This window comes from Mchenga conophoros, linkage group LG15 (assembly GCF_057382185.1).
Source record: "Mchenga conophoros isolate Kocher_MC1m ecotype Shallow Benthic linkage group LG15, M_conophoros_male_GT1.1, whole genome shotgun sequence".
NCBI classification, from domain to species: domain Eukaryota; kingdom Metazoa; phylum Chordata; class Actinopteri; order Cichliformes; family Cichlidae; genus Mchenga; species Mchenga conophoros.
The window spans coordinates 20,855,931-20,874,884 of NC_140540.1; the positions used below are offsets into that span (position 1 = coordinate 20,855,931).

Here is an 18,954-nt window from a genome sequence, read left to right on the forward strand (position 1 = left end):
TTTCTGAGCATTTTTGCCCTTATTTGATATGATAGTAAATATTTTTTTAGACAGGAAAGACACACATCAAAGGGTCCTGGATCAGAACTGAACACAGGTGACACACAGTCACCTGATCAACTAGGTGAACTTCCTGGTCGAGTAGGGACTGCAACCTCTTAGGATAACAAATGCTTGCAGAAAATGTTATTGCAATTAATTCAGTAGCTGTTGAGATATGTCAGTGTGGGCCACATAAGTAGATCAGCATACAGCTGGACTCCAACTGCAGCATAAAGACATGTCGACATGTTGTTAAGTTCATTGAAATAAACAGTTTTTCGTTCTGCAAATTTCCAATCAAACAAACCACCCTGGCTCACCTCGCTGCTTCCTGTTTGGGAGCTTCCTCATTGCTTTCTTTCATGTAGACTTCCTTGTAATGTATTGTACATCATTTTTGTGTGCTGAGCTGTTCCTCGAGGCATCCTCTCTCAAATGTTTGCTCGCTTTGTTAGCTCTGTTTTGTCTTAAGTCTTTGTTATGTTAACTTTTCTTGAACTGAGAGATAATCTGCACTTAAATGTTTCTGTAAGTAAGATAAGCATTAGGTTATTATACTTGATTTAAATAAATAACAGATTATAAATAAATAACAGAGGGTTGTCACAGCGGGAGACAAAATAATTGATAAGAATTAGAGGTCAGCGAGGGCAGTGAACCTGTATCATGTGATTCTCATCTGCAAATGTGAGAAATGCAAAGCAGAGCCGGGACAAAACAAATGATCTCATTTGCTGTTTATTAGAAGAACTGACTCTTCCAGTTACTGGAGTAGACCTGTGAATAGAATAGAATAGAATAGAATAGAATAGAATAGAATAGAATAGAATCACCCATAATTGTTATTGTGTGTGTACAACGAAATTATGGTAACACGTGAACTTGAAGCAGCAGAAGCCATGTAGGTCAGCTTTTTAAATCAGTGAAACTTCTGTCTGTTACCTGTGTGTGTGTGTGTGTGTGTGTGTGTGTGTGTGTGTGTGTGTGTGTGTGTGTGTGTGTGTGTGTGTGTGTGTGTGGTGACTGATGCTGTGATAACATCACAGATACAGGAAGTAGCAAGGCTATCTGGTAAAGTTGGTTTCCTGTTGTGGTTTCTCACTTCTGCTGCTGATGTCAAATGAGTTCCCAAAGAATTCACATCTTGTCACATCACATAAAGAAGAAGAGAAGGGGCTCAATAGCAAGTCAAATACCTGCATACACACCCACTTTAGCATATGCATATTAGAGAGGTGTACTTAAGATGCCTACCTATTGCTCTTGGAGTAGCTTTCCATGAGTTACACCTCAAAATAATCCGTATTTATTTTATACTGGTCACAGTTCAAAACAAGCTGTTTTGCCTCCTCTCTCTTCAAGACAACCTTTTGCTACCTGTCACAAACAGAATTTCAAGAATAAAATTGAAATACTATTTCGAGAAAAAAGAAAGTATGGAGATTACAGTTGTCATTTCAAGCCAAACAACTGCCACGGCTCCTTTACCCTCTACACTCTATGTAGATGAGTTACTGAAATTGTACTTGAGAATCAGTTTTAGGGAAATTATTTCTGTTTTAGTAAATAACCACAGTTTCATGGTAAGTGTAAGGACACCGAAAAGGAAAAAGCACACAAAATTTGAAGAGTTGGCTGGATCAGTACAAAATGAAATGGCTGGCAATGAACAGATCCAAGGATTCATCACATAACATCAAACCTTGATCAGACTGATTTTCAGACTACAGTACAGGAATATAAGAAGTCTAAAGTAAGTGTGGCTTTTTGTAACAGTCAGGCCAAAAAAGTGGGTTGGAAAATAGTCATTTTAATGTTTAATTGTTTAATTTGATTACTTTTATATAAACTATAATGTAAAAGTGCAGTATTCAATATTTAGTTTATTTGTTGATGTTTACATTTTTATGCAATCTCTCATGTAGCTAAAGTTAGATCAGCTGTTCTGATAAAATCCTTACTCATTACTTACATATGATCTCAATGCTTCACTCATCCATTATACAGTAACACCCAGAAATTCTGGCACGGTGACTAATGTGTTTATAAGAAGCCCGGGCTACTGTTCTGCACCCTGTCTGGGAGAAGAGGTGGGCGGCCCACATGACTAACTGCCCTGCTGTATCACAGCTATTTTTATAGATGAGATCATTACATTTCACATGTATCTGCTGACCTTTCAGAGTCACTCACAGCCATGTGTTAATAGATGGAGCGCAGCGCCACATCATTACCCCCAACAAACAGAATAGAAATACACACACACACACACAGGAAATGAGTGTGATTATGAAGAGTGGGTCCACAGGAAGGAAAAAGCTACTGCAGTGAAACAGGTTATCACGAATGTAGAACCGCACACAATGGCTCATCCATCCCATACATAGATAAGATGCTCTCTCTGATTGTGTGCATAAAACTGGAATTTTATCCTCTTAACATAAACCAGGTCACTGGTGGGTAACATGCTAAGAAGATGATACCTCTAAAATCAAGTTTCTTGCATGCACTTTACTCTTTTGCTTCCATTTGAGCATGCAAATTAGGTGAAAATTTTATATTCGAGGGTAGATGTAAAGCTAAATAGATTAGCAGAGACCTTTTGGATGTTAAGGTAATAATTTAAAATATTAATGGTTAATAATTAGAAGATATTTTCAATTAGTTTTATTAATAAAGAAAAATTCTGGTGCACTTTCACAGTGCTTCCAACAAGTAACAAAAAAGAATCTTACATTTACAACCAAATGCTAAATGGACTGTTTTGTACTTTAACCGAGCATTTTTAATACTACAGTCTATATTCACACAGCAATTTTCAGTTTTTTCATATGGACTGGATTAGCTGACCTTGAGATGAGCTAGCTCTGCCTCCTGAATTAAATTTTTAAAAAAATTCTGTGTGCTACTTGAAATGTATTGTGTTTAATGTATTGGATTATTACAATTATTTAAAAAGATTAATTATAATTTTTCTACTGTATTCAAATCTTTTTGCATCTCTAAGTTTTTAGGTTTATTCCTCTTCTGCACAAGTGTTTGTTTACTTTTTTCAAAGTGCAAACAAACAACAAGATAAGTAGTGGGATTTCACTGTCTGAATTGTAGATATTATATATTTACAGTGTAAATAAATCGCTCAGGGGTTTAAGGGCGTGTGTGTGTCTGTGTTGGGGTCTTAATGAAAAGATAATGAGTTAATCCTGCTGACCACCATAAGCGGACTACTTCTTTTGAGACTGCACATTTAAGAAAAGCAGCGTCATCGATCAATTGTGTCGGTTCTGAAACAGTTAATAGTTTGCGCGTTCACAAACGCAAACACACACATACACATAGACCGGGGGCGCGCAGAAGCTCACCGGGAACGCGAAGCAGGAGCAGATCAGAGAGCAGGTCGGTCGGTGAGCGGAGAGACGCACGAAGTCCTGGCGATAAAGCAGCAGACCTGAACCTTTGGTTTGTGAGGCGGCTTTTTCTTCTCCTGTGGACTACCGTTACGGGAAGTTTTATTCAACAGTGCGGACCTACGGAAAGGCTGTCCACCATGTCGGGGAGCAGGGAGGAGGAGAGGAGGAAACTGGCCGACATCATCAACCACTGGAACGCCAACCGGCTCGACCTGTTCGAGATCAGCCGGCCCACAGAGGTAGGAGCTCAGCCAGGAGTGGCAGGAGAGGCCGCGGACACGCGGGCCCTCTCCTGGGGGAGGGGGGCCCTGTAAACCTACCCCCGGCTGACCCTTGGGTTGAAAATGTTGAAAGCCAAGCAGTATTGGGCAGCGTGGTTTTCTTGGGTGACTCGGTGGCAAGTCCCCGTACGTGCTGCGAGAGAATGAATGCCAAACTCCATTGAAAAATGTCAGGATTTGCCAGATAGTAGGCTAAACACATTGTTCAAGATGGTGCCTATAAATTTAATTAAATCTTTGAGCCCTCACGGCAACCCAGGCAAACTATTTAACAGTCCATGGCTGAGCATCGTGTATAGGTAAACCTGCCTCTATCGCTTTCTTTTAAAAGAAACTGTTCACACTTGCGTAGCTATTACCGCCCACAGCTGTGTATTTGGGAAGTGGCAGGAATAATTTTGAAAGTTGGCAAATCACAGAAGCTCTTAAGATTATGTGTGCGATAAATATGCCGAATTTGGCGCGAATGTGAGTAGAATATTATCTACCTTGAGGTTTATTCTTGCTTCTGTGGATGCGTGCGATAAGTAGGTAAAGATGTAATTTCCAGATTTCTGAATGGGATTTGGTGCGTTATCTTGCGAACGGAACGTTAACTGGGCTAGCTAGCTAGTTAGTTAGCAAGCACTTTACCTGTAGAGAAAACATAAGCTGTGCTACTATTAAACAGAATAAACACCCCCCCCCCCCCCCCCCTTATTGGTGATTTATGCATTACATATTTGCGCTTTTTAAATGAGGGGGCAAAGTTGTGATATAGCCGGCGTGTACAGTGCATGCAGCGCACTCGCAGCACTGCCTGCAATGGCTGACAAACCCAGTAACACGGTCAGGTTGCTAGATACGTTAGGCATATAGATAAAAGCTTAAAGTATTAGCTACAAGCAGGGTGTGGATGCTTAGCTGGGCACTCAGATACTGCTAGCCCACCACCCACAGGACAGCCCCTCTCCTGTACGTCTGTCGATCTGTCTGTGCAACACACTGACTATGTCATGTCGTCCTGCATTGTCCTCACACACGAGCTAGCTTGGTACGAGCTGCTTGTTTGACCAGCAATAATTTGACCCTACAACACGGCGGAGCAGCAGTGCTGTAATTAAACCGCCCGTCTGGACTCAGGTTGTGGCTGTTTACTAATGACATGACGGGATAAGAAACGCCTCCTTGCCGAACAGTAGCAAGGGCTTGGCGATGTCTCTAGTCCTTACGAAGTCCAGTGTCCAGCAAACCAGGGGCGTTTCCAGGATTTTTGAAATGTGGTGGCTCACAGGACGTCAGCATGATTGATGAGAGTTGCAATAACGTTGCCAATTCAACGCAACCAAGAAAACTGGTGATGCTGTTTAGCCTAGCAGCTAACAACATAACTTTGGCTACGTTCACACTGCAGGTGTTAATGCTCAATTCCGATTTTTTGATCAAATCCGATTTTTGTGTCTGCTTGTTCACACTACAAATAAAATGCGACAGCAAACGCGCTCTAGTGTGAACGCTCAAAGCGGCCCGCATGCGCAAAAGAAGACGTCACACACAACACGCTCTGTACACCCAGAGCAAACCATATTGTTTGACTGATGGGCCTTAATATAAAGACTTCGGACTTTAGAATTAAACTAATCAGATTATACAGTACATAAAATATACGTGAAAGTAAAATGTTCACGTTTCCCCAACGTTGTCTTCCCAACAGTTTCACTAACATCTACACTTATTGGCCAGGAAGCGTTCGCGATGTCTTCTCCAGAACTGATAATTGGCGTCTGTCTTGTGTCAGTGACGTAAAAGACGGATTTAATGCGACATGACCGTTCAAACAGCAGTCGCTTTCTAAAACATCAGATATGTATCGGAATCAGTACCACATACGAAAGTGACCCAGATCGGATTTGAAAATATCGAATTTGTGCCGTTCACACTGTCATACCATGATCGGATATGGGTCGCATAGGGTCCAAAAAATCGGATTTGATGCGCTTTCGCCTGCAGTGTGAACGTAGCCATAACATCTACACTGGCTAAAGCCCAGACAAATGTGGAGTTAAACAAGATTCCTGCATTTTCTGTCTGCACCACTGAGACCAAAGCAAGACCATTGATGACAAGATAAAACAAATAAAATAGTTCTAATTTAATCTGAATTTCATTCTGCAGGTGCCGGCACTCAAGGTAGGTTTGAGTGACTGGACCTGATGGAATGCACTGTTTTAGAATAGAGGTAAATGCATTACAGACTCCACACTTAGCTTAATACTATTTTTTTTATTTATTAATTAATTTTTTTAGGATTGAAGGGCTGGACCAAAATGATTTACAGTGAAATTCTGGCCCTCATATTTTGCCCAAATCTAATCTAGTCCATTTTCTTAGATATTTACCATCAAAATATACAAATAGTTCAACTACAACTGCCTAATGAGAAAGAACCTTCAATCATAAACACATTATTGGATCATAATTATTGATTCAAGAGTGTGTGCATATCACTTTTAATGCTGCTAGTAGAGATGATTTTCATTATTTATATAATACTAGATGGCTTAATAGTGCTCTAGCAAAATAGCATTGGTAGAGGGATGCCTGGTGCCACCCTGTGCCCCCCTCAGGACACGTCCTTGCATCCAATCCTGCCTGTGACTGGTGCATTTTGTGGTTAAGTAGTTTTAATTTAAATCTATGACTGTGATTGTGTCAGCTGCTGTGTTTTTAGGCGAGCTGCCCACCCCCCACCTCTTTCTTGGATAAGGGTGTAGGGGGGCCACAGGGTCCCCTCTCTTCTCCTCTTGAGCCGATTACCAGGATTGAAGCTGGCCAGCCATTGGCCAGTGTTGCATACTACACAGCACACACGCGCAGACAAATACACAACCCCTCGTCTGTGTAAGGAATCATTAACTCTGCATGTCCAGAAGTTTCCCAGACTGTAATTCTTTCACTATACTGGGGTTTCAGCTCACAAGCGTCACAGTGTAGTCCAGCAGAGCATAACTCAATGTAAGGAGATGCATGGCCTTCCTTCACCACGCCACACCCCACCCATATGTCAGGTGGTGGAGCGCCCAAGCTGCACAAGTGTCCTCCAAATAGGCTAGACCACTCCAGAGTGAAGCTGTGCTATAGATAAAACTTGACACTGTTATCCTTAAATAAAGCTTCCCACCCCCCAGTAGAAAAACAGAATATCTGGTAATTGTTATAAACGTTTAATTTCAGAGCAAGCTGCCACTGAGAGCAGTGAGATCATTTGTGTGATTAGATTAGGCACGGCTGGCTGATTAGTCTGGAGCAAAGGTTCTCAAACTTCTTAATCTTTCAAACCCAAAATGAATAGGTCCTGCTGCGGGACTTATGGTGAGGCTCATTATAACATAACAGGTACCCATGTCACGTTGGGGACTCGCAGTGGGAAGAGATGTGGGGACTTATTTCTGCAGACTGAATAAACACTGGGCTTGGATGGTGTGGCACAATAGTCATGTAGTGTTGAGATGCAGGCATGCATCTCAACACTACATGACTCCACTCCACCCACTGGAGATGTGGAGGTTTAGTGACTTCTAATCCTTCTAGGTTTTGGTGGGACATGTGAATGTGTGGCACATTAGCCTTCCTAAAGTGTTTAGCTTTCATGATTCTCTGAAACTCTGCACCAGAGTTATTCAAGAAAAGCACCCAAACCTATCAAAAGTTCCCATCTCAGAATCGGCTTATTGTTTTTGTGCAATATTTAATGAAGCCATTGATGATTTAACTTTCATACTCTAAAATTGTCCAAGGAACAGGCTCTCAAGTACATAGACATAGGCCAGAGTTTGATACTTTTCAATTTGCCTTATTTTTATGATCCTTCATAAGTACATGAACTTTTGTGAGTTGAAAAAGCACATTTTACCTGGTTTAAAAACGGAAACCTGCACCAACTAAAGAATTTAATTGTTTTGACACCAGGCTCATCTTCTACCTGTGTTTTCTATTATGTCTTATTTAATACTCCTGAATTTAGATTATGGATGTAAAGTGGAGAATAAACATTGGTGTTCCCATGTCTCATATCATAGTTAGAGCATATCACATTTATCAAGTAAGTTTAGCTCCTGTAGTACAGCTCAAAGCAAATATGTGGCTGAGGATACTCCATGTGTAGTCGTGATCTAGTGACCATGCAGACCATAGGATTAAGTGAGGTTTACACTTGGTTGTGGACAGTGACAGAAACAGAGGATGAGTAATGATTATTGTTATATTTCTTTAAAGACCGCTCGAGGTCTGCTTGAAGTCCGCACAGTCTCGTGCTAACAGCCTGGTGACGACATTTCCATCACTTGGGCACAAATGCAGTATAATAGATGGATGCAGCCTTTTCCGTGAGGGACGGCATTTCATTTCCTCTAACAAATTCCTGAAGCCCTACATATTAATCTGTCTAATATCCATGGAAACAAACTGGTTTTGCCTGAGCTTTAAGAGCACTTTCTTCGATTTCAGTTGTATAGTTGTAGCCTAAGGGTCTAAGCCTCAGTATCTTTTTAAAAAATCTTTATTTTATGTGTTGACAAAAGTGACTGTGTTTAAGTATCATATTACTCTGTGGTTCCCGTTGGCAGTTTTTTTTTACATACATAAAATACCATCTTAAGAAACTAAAAAGAACTAAAAAGGCTCTTAAAGAACCTTAAAATGTTACGAATTTTTACAGTTTTACTTGTTTAGTTGATGTTTGTCCAGTATTTGTTGTTCAGCAAATTAGCAAGCAATGGCAATTTAAAAAAAAAATAAAAAAAAATTGGGTTCCACAGATTGACATCAGATTAAATCCCACGCCACGGTGCTGGTTGGCTAATCGTTAGTCCTCACACCGTGCTCAGTGAACCGATATAAGTTTTAATCGAGGAACTGCTGTTTCACATCTCAATGCCAGATCAATCAGTCAGCTTGATGGAGTGGATCAATTTAAATGGGACAAACCCAGCCAACCATAAGACATGATTCACATCTTTTTATAATCTTTAAATTGATGAGATAGAAATTTTTATCGTAGGATAAATATCTTCCCTATGTGGCAACAAGCAGACCGAAAACATGGTAGCAAAATACCCCCCCAGAGCATTACAGACTTGGTGAGGTCAAGGTAGGGCTGTTTGATATAACGATATATATATATATATATATATATATGGGATGACGATATAGAAACGTCTATCATTTCATTTTATGCTATCGTTTGTTTCATGGTGTCGCAAAATAAACTGTTTACGGCAATATTCTTTTCAGCGTTTTGATGGTCACTGTGGTGGCTATATTAATTTCTTAAAGTTCTCTCTTTCTCTTATATTTAATATAACCACACTACGGACGGACAAGCTCCTGTTTTTATGCGTTGTTGTTAGGAACAACGACGGTAAAACCATCGCGTGCCCGCTTGTTTATTTTCCACATAAACCTTTCACAATAAAGCTTAAGATCCTGTTGAGACTTTTCAAAATAAACTGAATCACGTGAAAGAGGATGCAGAGTGTTTACGGATGAGAAGCAAAAAAGAGCTGTCAGGTGCTAAAAAATAAACCTTAGACTCAAACATTAGAACAGGTTTTTTTGTGTGTAATAAATGCTCACAAAGAAAACGGCGGCCGTTACAACTTATGTCTAAAAATGTATAGTTTCATGCATTGGTTAAAACACTCGACTCCAGGTACACGACGCTCAGCTGGATACACTTCACACAAGTCGAGCTGCCCGAGAGTCACAGAATTTACAGAAAATGTTACATTTTTGTGATTTATATCATTATTGGGACGATAGATGTCTTATATCGGGATATGAGATTTTGGTCATATCGCACAGCCCTAGGCTTCACTTATTTCCTTCAATTTGTCACTGTCTACTCAAATTTCTTCAGTCAGCTCAAATGGTGTCTGTTCAGAAATGTGGCATTCAATAACTTGCTACATGCAACCTCAAAATAATGGTATGTGTCATCTTTGAAAAGAAGCACCCTTTTTTTTTTTTTTTTTGAGTATGCAGCATCAGGAAGACTCCTCTAATAGTTTGGATGTTGATAGCTTTGCAGCTTCTTGTGCTTGGAAATGCTGCTCATCAGGGAAAAAAAGCTGCTGACAAGATTGTCCTGAATATGAGTTCTGGAGAAAAAACAAAGACTGTACAGCAAGTTTGATGTGCAGGAAGTAAGAAAAAAATAAGTTTTGAATGAATTTTGGGACCAGTTTACACAACCCAGACTTGAGGCCACCGGTTATGTCAGACCCTGTCCAACATGATGTGCTTGAAACTGAATGCAGGTTTTGTTAAATCTGGGTCCAGTCCCCCCCCCCCCCTCATATAAATGTAAACATTCTGCTACATGCCATAAAGTTGAGCCATAAATAAAGGCAGACTGACAAACATTTTACAGGACAAGCAGACCATGCTGGATAAATAATAGAGAATAAATGATGCATATCGTCTTTACAAATGCACTCTCCGGCAGTGGGTTTCATGAGGGTATTGACAGTGCAGTAATTAGCAGGTAGTGCTCTTTAAGCCTGTAATTACGTGTTACATTGCCATCATTCAGACAGGAGTGATCTTTATTATGCTGACATTTCCCTCTGCTTCCTGTATAAGTGTGATTTTCCTCAATCATGTAAATCAGATTATCAGGAAACTCTTATTTATGCAAGGCAGAGTTGGCTACATTAAACAGTACCTTTGTATCTGTGGGATGGTGATAAGGTTTTACAGTTCCTCCTCTTGCCCTGAATGCTGACCCAAGACCTTTTTTTTTTTTTTTTTTCCCTCCTTCCCCCTGAGCAACTCAAGAGAAGCTTATGGTTTAAAAATGGGAACGGCAGCATTTTTTTGTCCACTCAGTTCTCCACTGATCCTGCGTGGAACAAGATGTTCTGCCCCAAACATCAATTATGCTGAACAGTGACCCTAAAAGCCTCAGAAAGTTGTCAAGTATTAGAGTCAAAGTTGTACAGTTGTGTTTTGTTTTTTTTGTCCCATAGTACAGCAGCTTAAAAGACAAATCTATTGTTAGATCTCTATGATTGGATCTAAATTTAAGACATTTAACAGACATAAATGCCTTAAATAGACTTTAGGGCTTCTAAAGTTGAGGCAGAGATGGAAATTAAAGCAAATGTTACATCACAATACATTTACTTTCAGTTTAAGAATTTAATTTAACCCACAGGCACTGTGTCCTCACAGAAGAGAACATAGTTAATACACTATGACAGATGTTTTTTTTTTTTACTTTATATGTACTTTGGTAAACAGAGCAGAAAATCTTCTCTTTAAATGCACACTTTTCTTTACCTTGCACTGCTCACATGTACTATAGGAGCTTCTGCTTGTCAGATATGTGCTCTTTGGCTTTTGTTTGTTTGTGGTTTACTAACTGCTGAAATGAATCTTTTGAATCCTAAAGTGTTCCCAGTTTGTCTTTGTGAAAGCTGCGTGATGTAAATGTGTTAGCTGCTGCTGTTGCATGGCAAAGTAAACACAGAACTACACAGAACTGCATTGACTTGATTGTCCTGTTTTTACCTATCCTATCTAGCTTTTTGAGCCAGGATGATGTCTGACCCAGGGACCTGTGTGTCATTAGAGAACACCAGGCTTATAATATAAATTCCCTAACTTAGTGGTTGTAGCTTTTGCCCCCCCCCCCCCCCCCCCCCCCCAAAAAAAAAAAAAAAAAAAAAAAGACTGAAGTGACTACTAAGGCTGAATTTAAGGAATGCACAGCTGAATGGGATGATGGTATGTCACAGCATATTAAGACACTGGTCTGGCCGTCACATGGCCTAGCGAGGTGAAAAGCCTGAGAAACGCTTACTTTATCACAACATTCTTTTGGAGAAAATATACAAATAAAAGTATTTATTTGAAGTCTCTATACAGCACAAGAGACTTCTTGTGTGCTCCTGCCGCTCCTTTTTTCTCCTGTCATGTTCTGAACTCCAAAATCAACGATTATTATTCACACCAAATGACTTTTCTGATCACCTTAAGGATTATTTTCCTCCCTGTACTTATCATCATAATTTGAGGTGGAAGGTATTTACTAGCAGGAAGTCGGACTTGTAGCCACTTTGTTTCCTGTGGCACGGGATATGCTGCATGTTGGCAGACTCGCTGTGACATCAGTGGCCACTCCCTCCCTCCCAGCTTTTCCCTGCTGGTGCACAGGAAGCAGGAAACTCTGCAGAAAGGAAGTGAGTGTTTTGTGGAGATAGTGTGTTTCCTGGCCTATGAGGTGGAATGATTTGTTTTCAGAACGGTCAGGTTTCTTTTTTTTCTTCTTCTAACTATTCCCAGATTCTCAATCCTCCAGAGGAGTCATTTCCACCAGTGGTGGCAATTTAGTTGTGAAGAAATATTTCAGTGTGGTTAGATATTCTATATTATTGGTCATATTTTGTTGTCGTTGTGGTTTATTGAAGTTGCTGGCTGTTAAACTCATCAGTTGCTGTACCTTCTTTCACAGGAGTTTTTATTCTTTTTTTTTTTTTTTTTTTTGTGTGCTTTTTTGTATACTTTCAGACCTGATATATGTATACAGATGCTGGCCGTCAGATTTTTTTTTTTCTATTTAAGTATTTACTCTTTTTTTTTTTTTTTTTTTTTTTAAAGGAAACCTATTGACGTTCTTTGTGTTTACATGAAAAGAATTCCAGAAAGCTATGTGTGATTGCATAGGACATATCTGACAAATTGACATAGTCCATCACATTGACGGGACAATCACATTTTGATATAAAGCGGATCAGCTTAGTGATTTGCAACATTGCACCTGAGTACAAGAGCATAAATACCTCTGTATATATATCTGTATTGCATAGGAAATCTTTTACAGATTTAACAGATGTTTTCATCATTAGGCAGACACAGCTCATTGAGGCGACTGTTTTTGTGATTTGAAGCTGTATGATTAAAATTGAACTGAATTGGATTGAAACTGAATTGCAGCATTGCGGCAAAGCATTTATACTTAGTTTTTATTGTGAATAAGAGTACCTCTAGCTAATCCTAGAAAGTCCCGTGACCTGACATTGTAAATGCAGTATTTAAATTTAAGCAAAGTGGCGGAGGTAACCAGGTGGTTTTTGCAGCTGAGCTTTGTAAATAAACAATGCCACTTTCTTGTGTTATGTAACAGCGACTATCTCTTCCTTTTTTGTTTTTAAATTTAAGATACCATAGTCATCAAGAAAAGGCAAGGTCAATAACCTGGAACTATATGAAATAATTTCACTTTTACCCTAAAAGTTAAACTTAAATAGTTATGAAAATCTTTGTAGCTATATGATATACTTACTCTAACCCTAACTGTGTTGGCTCTAATTGAAATTGTAGCACTTTACTAAAGGTGTCTGCAGATCTGAGAGACCTGTAGGCAATGTGGATTTAATAACCTTGATTGACAGGCAAGGACGTATGGCTGCTTCTTTTCCATGCTAGGTCCTTCCTAGCACAGTCATGATAAAAGCTGGTGTACACGTTGTACATACAATGCTTTTTGTTCCAACAACTCAGCGACAGTTTCTTTTCCTTTCTTTGTTGGAAACATGTTACTGTTGCATTAATAAGTTCCTCATTGCGTTAGATAATTAAATGCCTTTGGACTTTGAGGTCTAGCCCTTTGTTTATGATAATAGAAATTTTTTCTTTTATTTTTTTTTTAAATAAATTCGCTGGAATAAGTATTTTGATCTTCTGTGAGATGGCATAGGGTATCCTGGGAAATTAAAATGCTACGGCTTATAAAGGCAGAAAGGACTTAAGAGTTTAGCTGGCTGGTTTCTGACTTTGGCTAAAGGTCAGTGCTGACCGTGGGTGTACCTGCTAAAGTGGCAGCTGGAGATAGTAGAAACACTTTTGGGTAACAGACATGCTGGCCTCAGCCACAATGACAGCAGCATGAGGTCACTCATGCAGAGGCGCTGACCACAGCGTGCATTTATCTCTGTTTGCATTGTTCCTCTGTGTGTTCATTGCCCGTGCCCTCCCCTTTTTCTCTTTCTGTCTCACCCCTCACGTCATGCAGACATTAGCTGGCTGCGTCCCCATGGCAACGCTGTAGCTGTGATGAGCTGCACACTACAGCAGTTTAAAAAAATAAAAATAAAAAATAGGAGGCCACACACACAGTTTTCGACAGGCTCCAGTGTTTCCTTTTTTAGAAATAAATGAATAAATTATAATCTGCTAGCCCTGGTTCTTTCTGTCTTGTGTTTTTCCTACAAGCTTGTTGGCCATGTTGCTGTTGAGGTGGTCCTCAAAACCATTCAGCTCCTGCTTCCCCAGAACATCTCATCCTGCAGTCAGATGTACTCACATTCCACATTCTCGGACTGCAGCTAGTCGCGGTAGTTCTTCCTTTGCTTAGGTCATCTGTGAGCTGTAGGGTCATTCTGAACTGGCTCACGTGCCGCTATACCATGCTCACTGAAGCTGCAGAGCTGATCAAGGACTCTCAGCTGCAGTGCAAGACAGTGTAGCTGGAATGATTTATTGCCCTGTTACATGTTTATATCCCTGGCCCAAATATTTACCTTTTGAGAAGAGTGGAAGAGTAGCAAGTAGTGGTTTGACTGTATGGTTTGTATTTTTTTTTCCTAATCAAAGACATTGAAATATAAATGTATAGTTATAAAGCGCATTCTGTTTACTCCTGACAGAAAAATGAAACACTGCAAACTTTTGTAAAAGGTCTGCTCGCTGATTGATTTAAAATTGGTTTCATCCATAAAAAATAAGCCCAGCCCACATAGACTTATAAATGTAATTACATCATTTAAAAATACTAAAGAAACAATCCAATCTGACGTCTTTCTTAAGCTTTAGAAATGCATCCAGCTAACAAAAAAGGAAAAAAGCAGTCACTATTGGCCACCCCAAAACTAGATTTTTTTTAACAGCCACCTCACTAAATATAGATATTCTAAACTCATCATTAACTTCTTTGTCCATTCAGTAATTAACACTCCCTACTGTCCTGGATATTTGTAAATCTGTCAGCTTGCAAAAATATTGGTCATAACACTACCACAGTTTCTTCTGGCGTGACTATGCATGTAACTGCAATTGGTCCACATTTTAATAATTGTTTGCATTTTTATAGGCAAAATGTGTTAAACCCCACTTTAAAAAAAGGAAGTCAAGAACCTTCTATAACCTTTGACCCTTTTCCCCATCAGCTGCAACTACAGCCACCTGCACCTTCTTAGCAGGCCTAGATCACTAGCTCTACAGCTGTGTTGTCTGTGTTGCTGTAAATGTCTGCTGAGCTTGTTTTTATCTGGCTGACCAGATGAAGCTGTAAATGTGTAGCATGTCACATTTCATGGTCAGGCTATAGGTGGGTCTGCCTGAGAGTAATCGCACCTCAGCACAGGTTCATTACAAAGTGGGGCAAAAGATCGTGACCATAGGCCTTAACTCTCAGGCTGGACACTTGTGCGGTTTAAACCTTAGTAAGTAACGTTGCCACCTTCTCTCAGTCTGGAGAAATGCTGCGGTGTGCTTTATTCTTCCAGTCTGACAGGATGCAACAGAGTGATGCTGTTCTTTCTTTATTTGGATGCCACAGTTGTTTTTTGTTTTGTTTTTTTTCCTACTGAGTGTGAACTCACAATTATACTCCAGTTGTGTGTCACTTATTCAGAAAGCCAGTGAATCACAATTATGAATTAAAACAATAGTTGGGTCCTCACAAATTTGTACGGGTTGAGGCGTTTCCTGCAGGCAGGTGGATGTTGGACAAACCAAATTCCTGTGTCCATGTGTAGAACCCAGAATGCAAATGTTAGGTTTATCAGATGAACTATGTCACTAAATACTGATTTCCTGTTGCTACTTGATGGCGCCATGGCATTCATAGTTCATGGTGGGATCCTTATCAAACATGACTAGTCTGGGCCGGTTTGGGCAATGTATGGGTGAATTACAAGAACTTTAAATTTCACAGTGCTTTGGACATTCCCTTGAATAAAAACTGACCATGTATGACCAACACTGAAACGGATTTGATTCAGTCTCTAGGAGGATGTTTTTTAAATTCCAATGCTTAGAAATGGCAAAAAAAATTGCATCCAAATTGCTTCTTACATTCAAAATGGTGGTGTTATTGTGGTTTAAAGTATGTGTTAGAGGCTGTTATGTATGTGTACCAAATGTCTTGGATGTTAACTGGTATTCAAGCATGTTCAGGACCTTAAAAATGCACATTGTTTTTGAATAAATAATGATAAACTTAGCAATTCCAGAAATTACAATAGGAAGAAAAAAAAAAGAAAGAACCCCCCCCCCCCCCCCCCCCCCCCCAAATAATTACAACAGCATTTCTGCAGGATTTCAGCATCTTATCATCTCCCAGCTGCAAAGCTCACTGCATCATCCTTAATTAATGCATCTGCTCTCAGTGTATTGGCTGCTGTCTATTAAATAGAAGAATGGGGGTCAAGCTGGGCAGCCAGGATATTCATCACCACTGTTTATTCCCAGCTTGTTAGGAAGTCCACTTTAGCCTCCTGTACATTGTTTAAAGGTCTTATTGGGGTCATGGGAGAAATGTATGAATGTATAGCTGATAAATGAAATGGATTGGATACTACTTAGTACCCTGTTACTAGGCAAAATGTGTTCATAGCTCAGGGAAATGCTGAATAATTAATGAAACCACCTATGTTTTTTTTTAAAGGTATTTTTACTAAAGCATACAAATCAGTAGGCGAATACCTGCTTGTTACATCTTAATGTCATTAGGCATTCCCTTTTCAATTAGCAAACAGAATGAGGGGCTTCTGAGTTTTAACAATGGTCCAGATTCTCCTAGGTGTTTTAATAAAGTTTAAAGTTTAGGTAGCCATGAAAGATGACTCATGAGATTTAGGAGAGTTTGAAGTTTGAATGTTTTCAGGTGAGGTTTTGGCATCAGCGACTTGGGTCATGGTAAGCTGTTGGCTTTCCCTTGTAGATCATAAGGACTCAGGTTTATAAGGTTCTCGCTTCATCCCCATCTGCCACCACAGACAACCCTAAAGTGGAGGCTATGGGCTGGCAGGGACCAACAGCAAAATGGGCTTTACTGTCAGAAACACCCACTTGATCTAAAGTCGTGATTATGGTTATTTTGTTACTCATTGCTTGTGTGAACAGTGACGTCGGTGCAGGTCTGTAACCATTTATACTGGCGTTAAACGATAGGTGTCACAACTTTAAAACCCCCTCGACTTCTTATCAGTGCTGCTGCAGGAGGACAAGAAGTCAAAACAGGAAATAAAGAGAACAGAGGTAATTTTGGAGTTTGCTACATAGTCTTCTTTTCTAGATGTTAAAGCATTTCCCTGTTATTTGACAGTCTCTGTGCTCCTAGAGACACAATTATCATTAAATGGTGGTAAAGAGCGACCAACTCTCGTGTGCCATGTAATTTAAAAAAAATAAAAAAATCCAAAGGCACGACAAGCGTTGTGGCAAACGCCAACAGTTGTCACGTTATTTTTGGTTTACGCTGCCATTCAAGAGGGCATCAGTGGCTAGTACAAGTGTAACTCACAACAACGTGCCCATCTCCACCCATGGAAAGATGGAGTTTCCCATAAAAAGAGGTTTGAAGTTTATTCAAAGCATGTTTGGCAAGTTTATAAATGATTGTTTACCAGAAATGATCATGACTACAACTTTTAACAGTAAAGCAAAGTCTTAACCCTCACACTTTGAAAGGGAACAAAAAGAAGGAAAATCTGATTTTAAAGTTCTAACTTTAAACACAATTCCACCACTAAATTCAAACTGGTTCAAAGACAGACGGACAGACTTGGGGATTTTGCCTTTGGTTTCCTGTGACAGATGACTTCAGCCTCAGTTATTTTGGATGAGCTGTTTTTATTTTTTACATTTTTTTTAAAGTGCAGCCCACAGTCTGCCCCCTTAAATGGAATTTTGAAGAGGCATGAAGAAATGAGGGCTGGGCAAAAAGTTCAAACTTTTACAAGATTTAATCACTTTGATGGTCTGAAACCCTAGAAAGGCCTTTTTTTTCCCAGCAGAAACAATCATGCACATCTTTCAGCTGTCCTTTTAGAACAGTAACTGCATGCCTGCATGTGATGCATTTAAAGCACGTCTGTAAACTGTACCTAATAAAAACAAGAAGCACGGCTAATTACAGGTAGTTTTCTTTTTTCAACATGTGCCATCAAGCCTCAGTGATTTGTATTTAGAGAAAAAACGTAAGATGTGTATGACAGTGAAATGAAAAAAACTGTAGATACAAATTTATGTATCTTCTGTATGTTCTGTTGCTCCTGAAAACACTTTAACCCTAAAGCAACCAAGTGGTTTTAGGTTGAAAATTACTTGAAATGACAATTAAATTATACAGGAACTCTTTTGTTAAAAGCTATATTTGAGTTTATCAGTTAGTCTTTAGTTTATCTATGGCAGATATTCTGAAATGTTCAAATCTAATTAAATACATGTTTTTTTTTTTTTTATCCTAATCGGCGTCAAGTCTGCTGTGGAAGTAAATCTTGCTACAATAGTTATGGAAAAGAACTGCAGTGTATTCTAATGTGTTGTAGTGATAAGAAGTGGAAAATTACACTGAAGTCAAAACCCACAGTGTTAAAAAACACACACACACTAACACGGTCCTTAATGAAGCGGCACAACTTTTCAAAATCGTATTCCTGTAAAAACTATGAAAAGTTGTAGAAGTAAAGAGACAGCTTCATAGTAGTTAACATTTATGGACCCCATTTGATCACTTGAATCTTAAAGATGCTTCTGCAGACCCACTGTCTTCTCTTTACACGTTAATAATTGATTGTTAGTTTAAGTTCTTTAAGCCTTGGATTAAACTCAGTCTTGTGGAAACCCCGGCTCCACTTTGGAGGCAGTTAATTTTCTGTAATGGGCCGTCGGAATCTGATCAATATGTTAAACTGCTCCCTAAGCACCTCACACATCAGCATGGTCTCTCTCTCTCTGTGTGCTTGAGCGTCCAACTGGGTGATATGCCACGGGTTTCAGGGCTCCTAGTGGTCATGGAATTCCTGGAATGCAAATGGAGTTTCAAGTGGAGAATTCCATACAGAGAAGGTCAGGTAACTTGATGGATTCTCAGTGGAAAAGTGGGGGAATGTTAGAGATTCCTGTTAATAGCAAGCGAGCGTATTTCATGTGTAGTTTCCAACAGAACTGCAGTA

The 18,954-nt window shown here is 39.5% G+C and overlaps 1 protein-coding gene across 17 annotated transcripts in view; it reads left to right on the forward strand.

Moving 5' to 3' along the window:
* Positions 1 to 3,393: 3,393 nt before the first annotated feature.
* The window catches only part of afdna (afadin, adherens junction formation factor a), a 123,582-nt gene continuing 108,021 nt past the window's right edge, over positions 3,394 to 18,954 (forward strand). For 10 of the 17 annotated variants that reach the window (XM_085247168.1, XM_085247169.1, XM_085247170.1 and 7 more), the window contains exon 1: positions 3,395 to 3,691. In XM_085247168.1, the coding sequence (XP_085103294.1) occupies positions 3,590 to 3,691 (102 nt within the window). In that variant the 5' untranslated portion in view covers positions 3,395 to 3,589. Of the gene's footprint in view, positions 3,692 to 18,954 lie in introns of all 17 variants that reach the window. The other 7 variants (XM_085247164.1, XM_085247167.1, XM_085247165.1 and 4 more) reach the window with 2 other exon arrangements.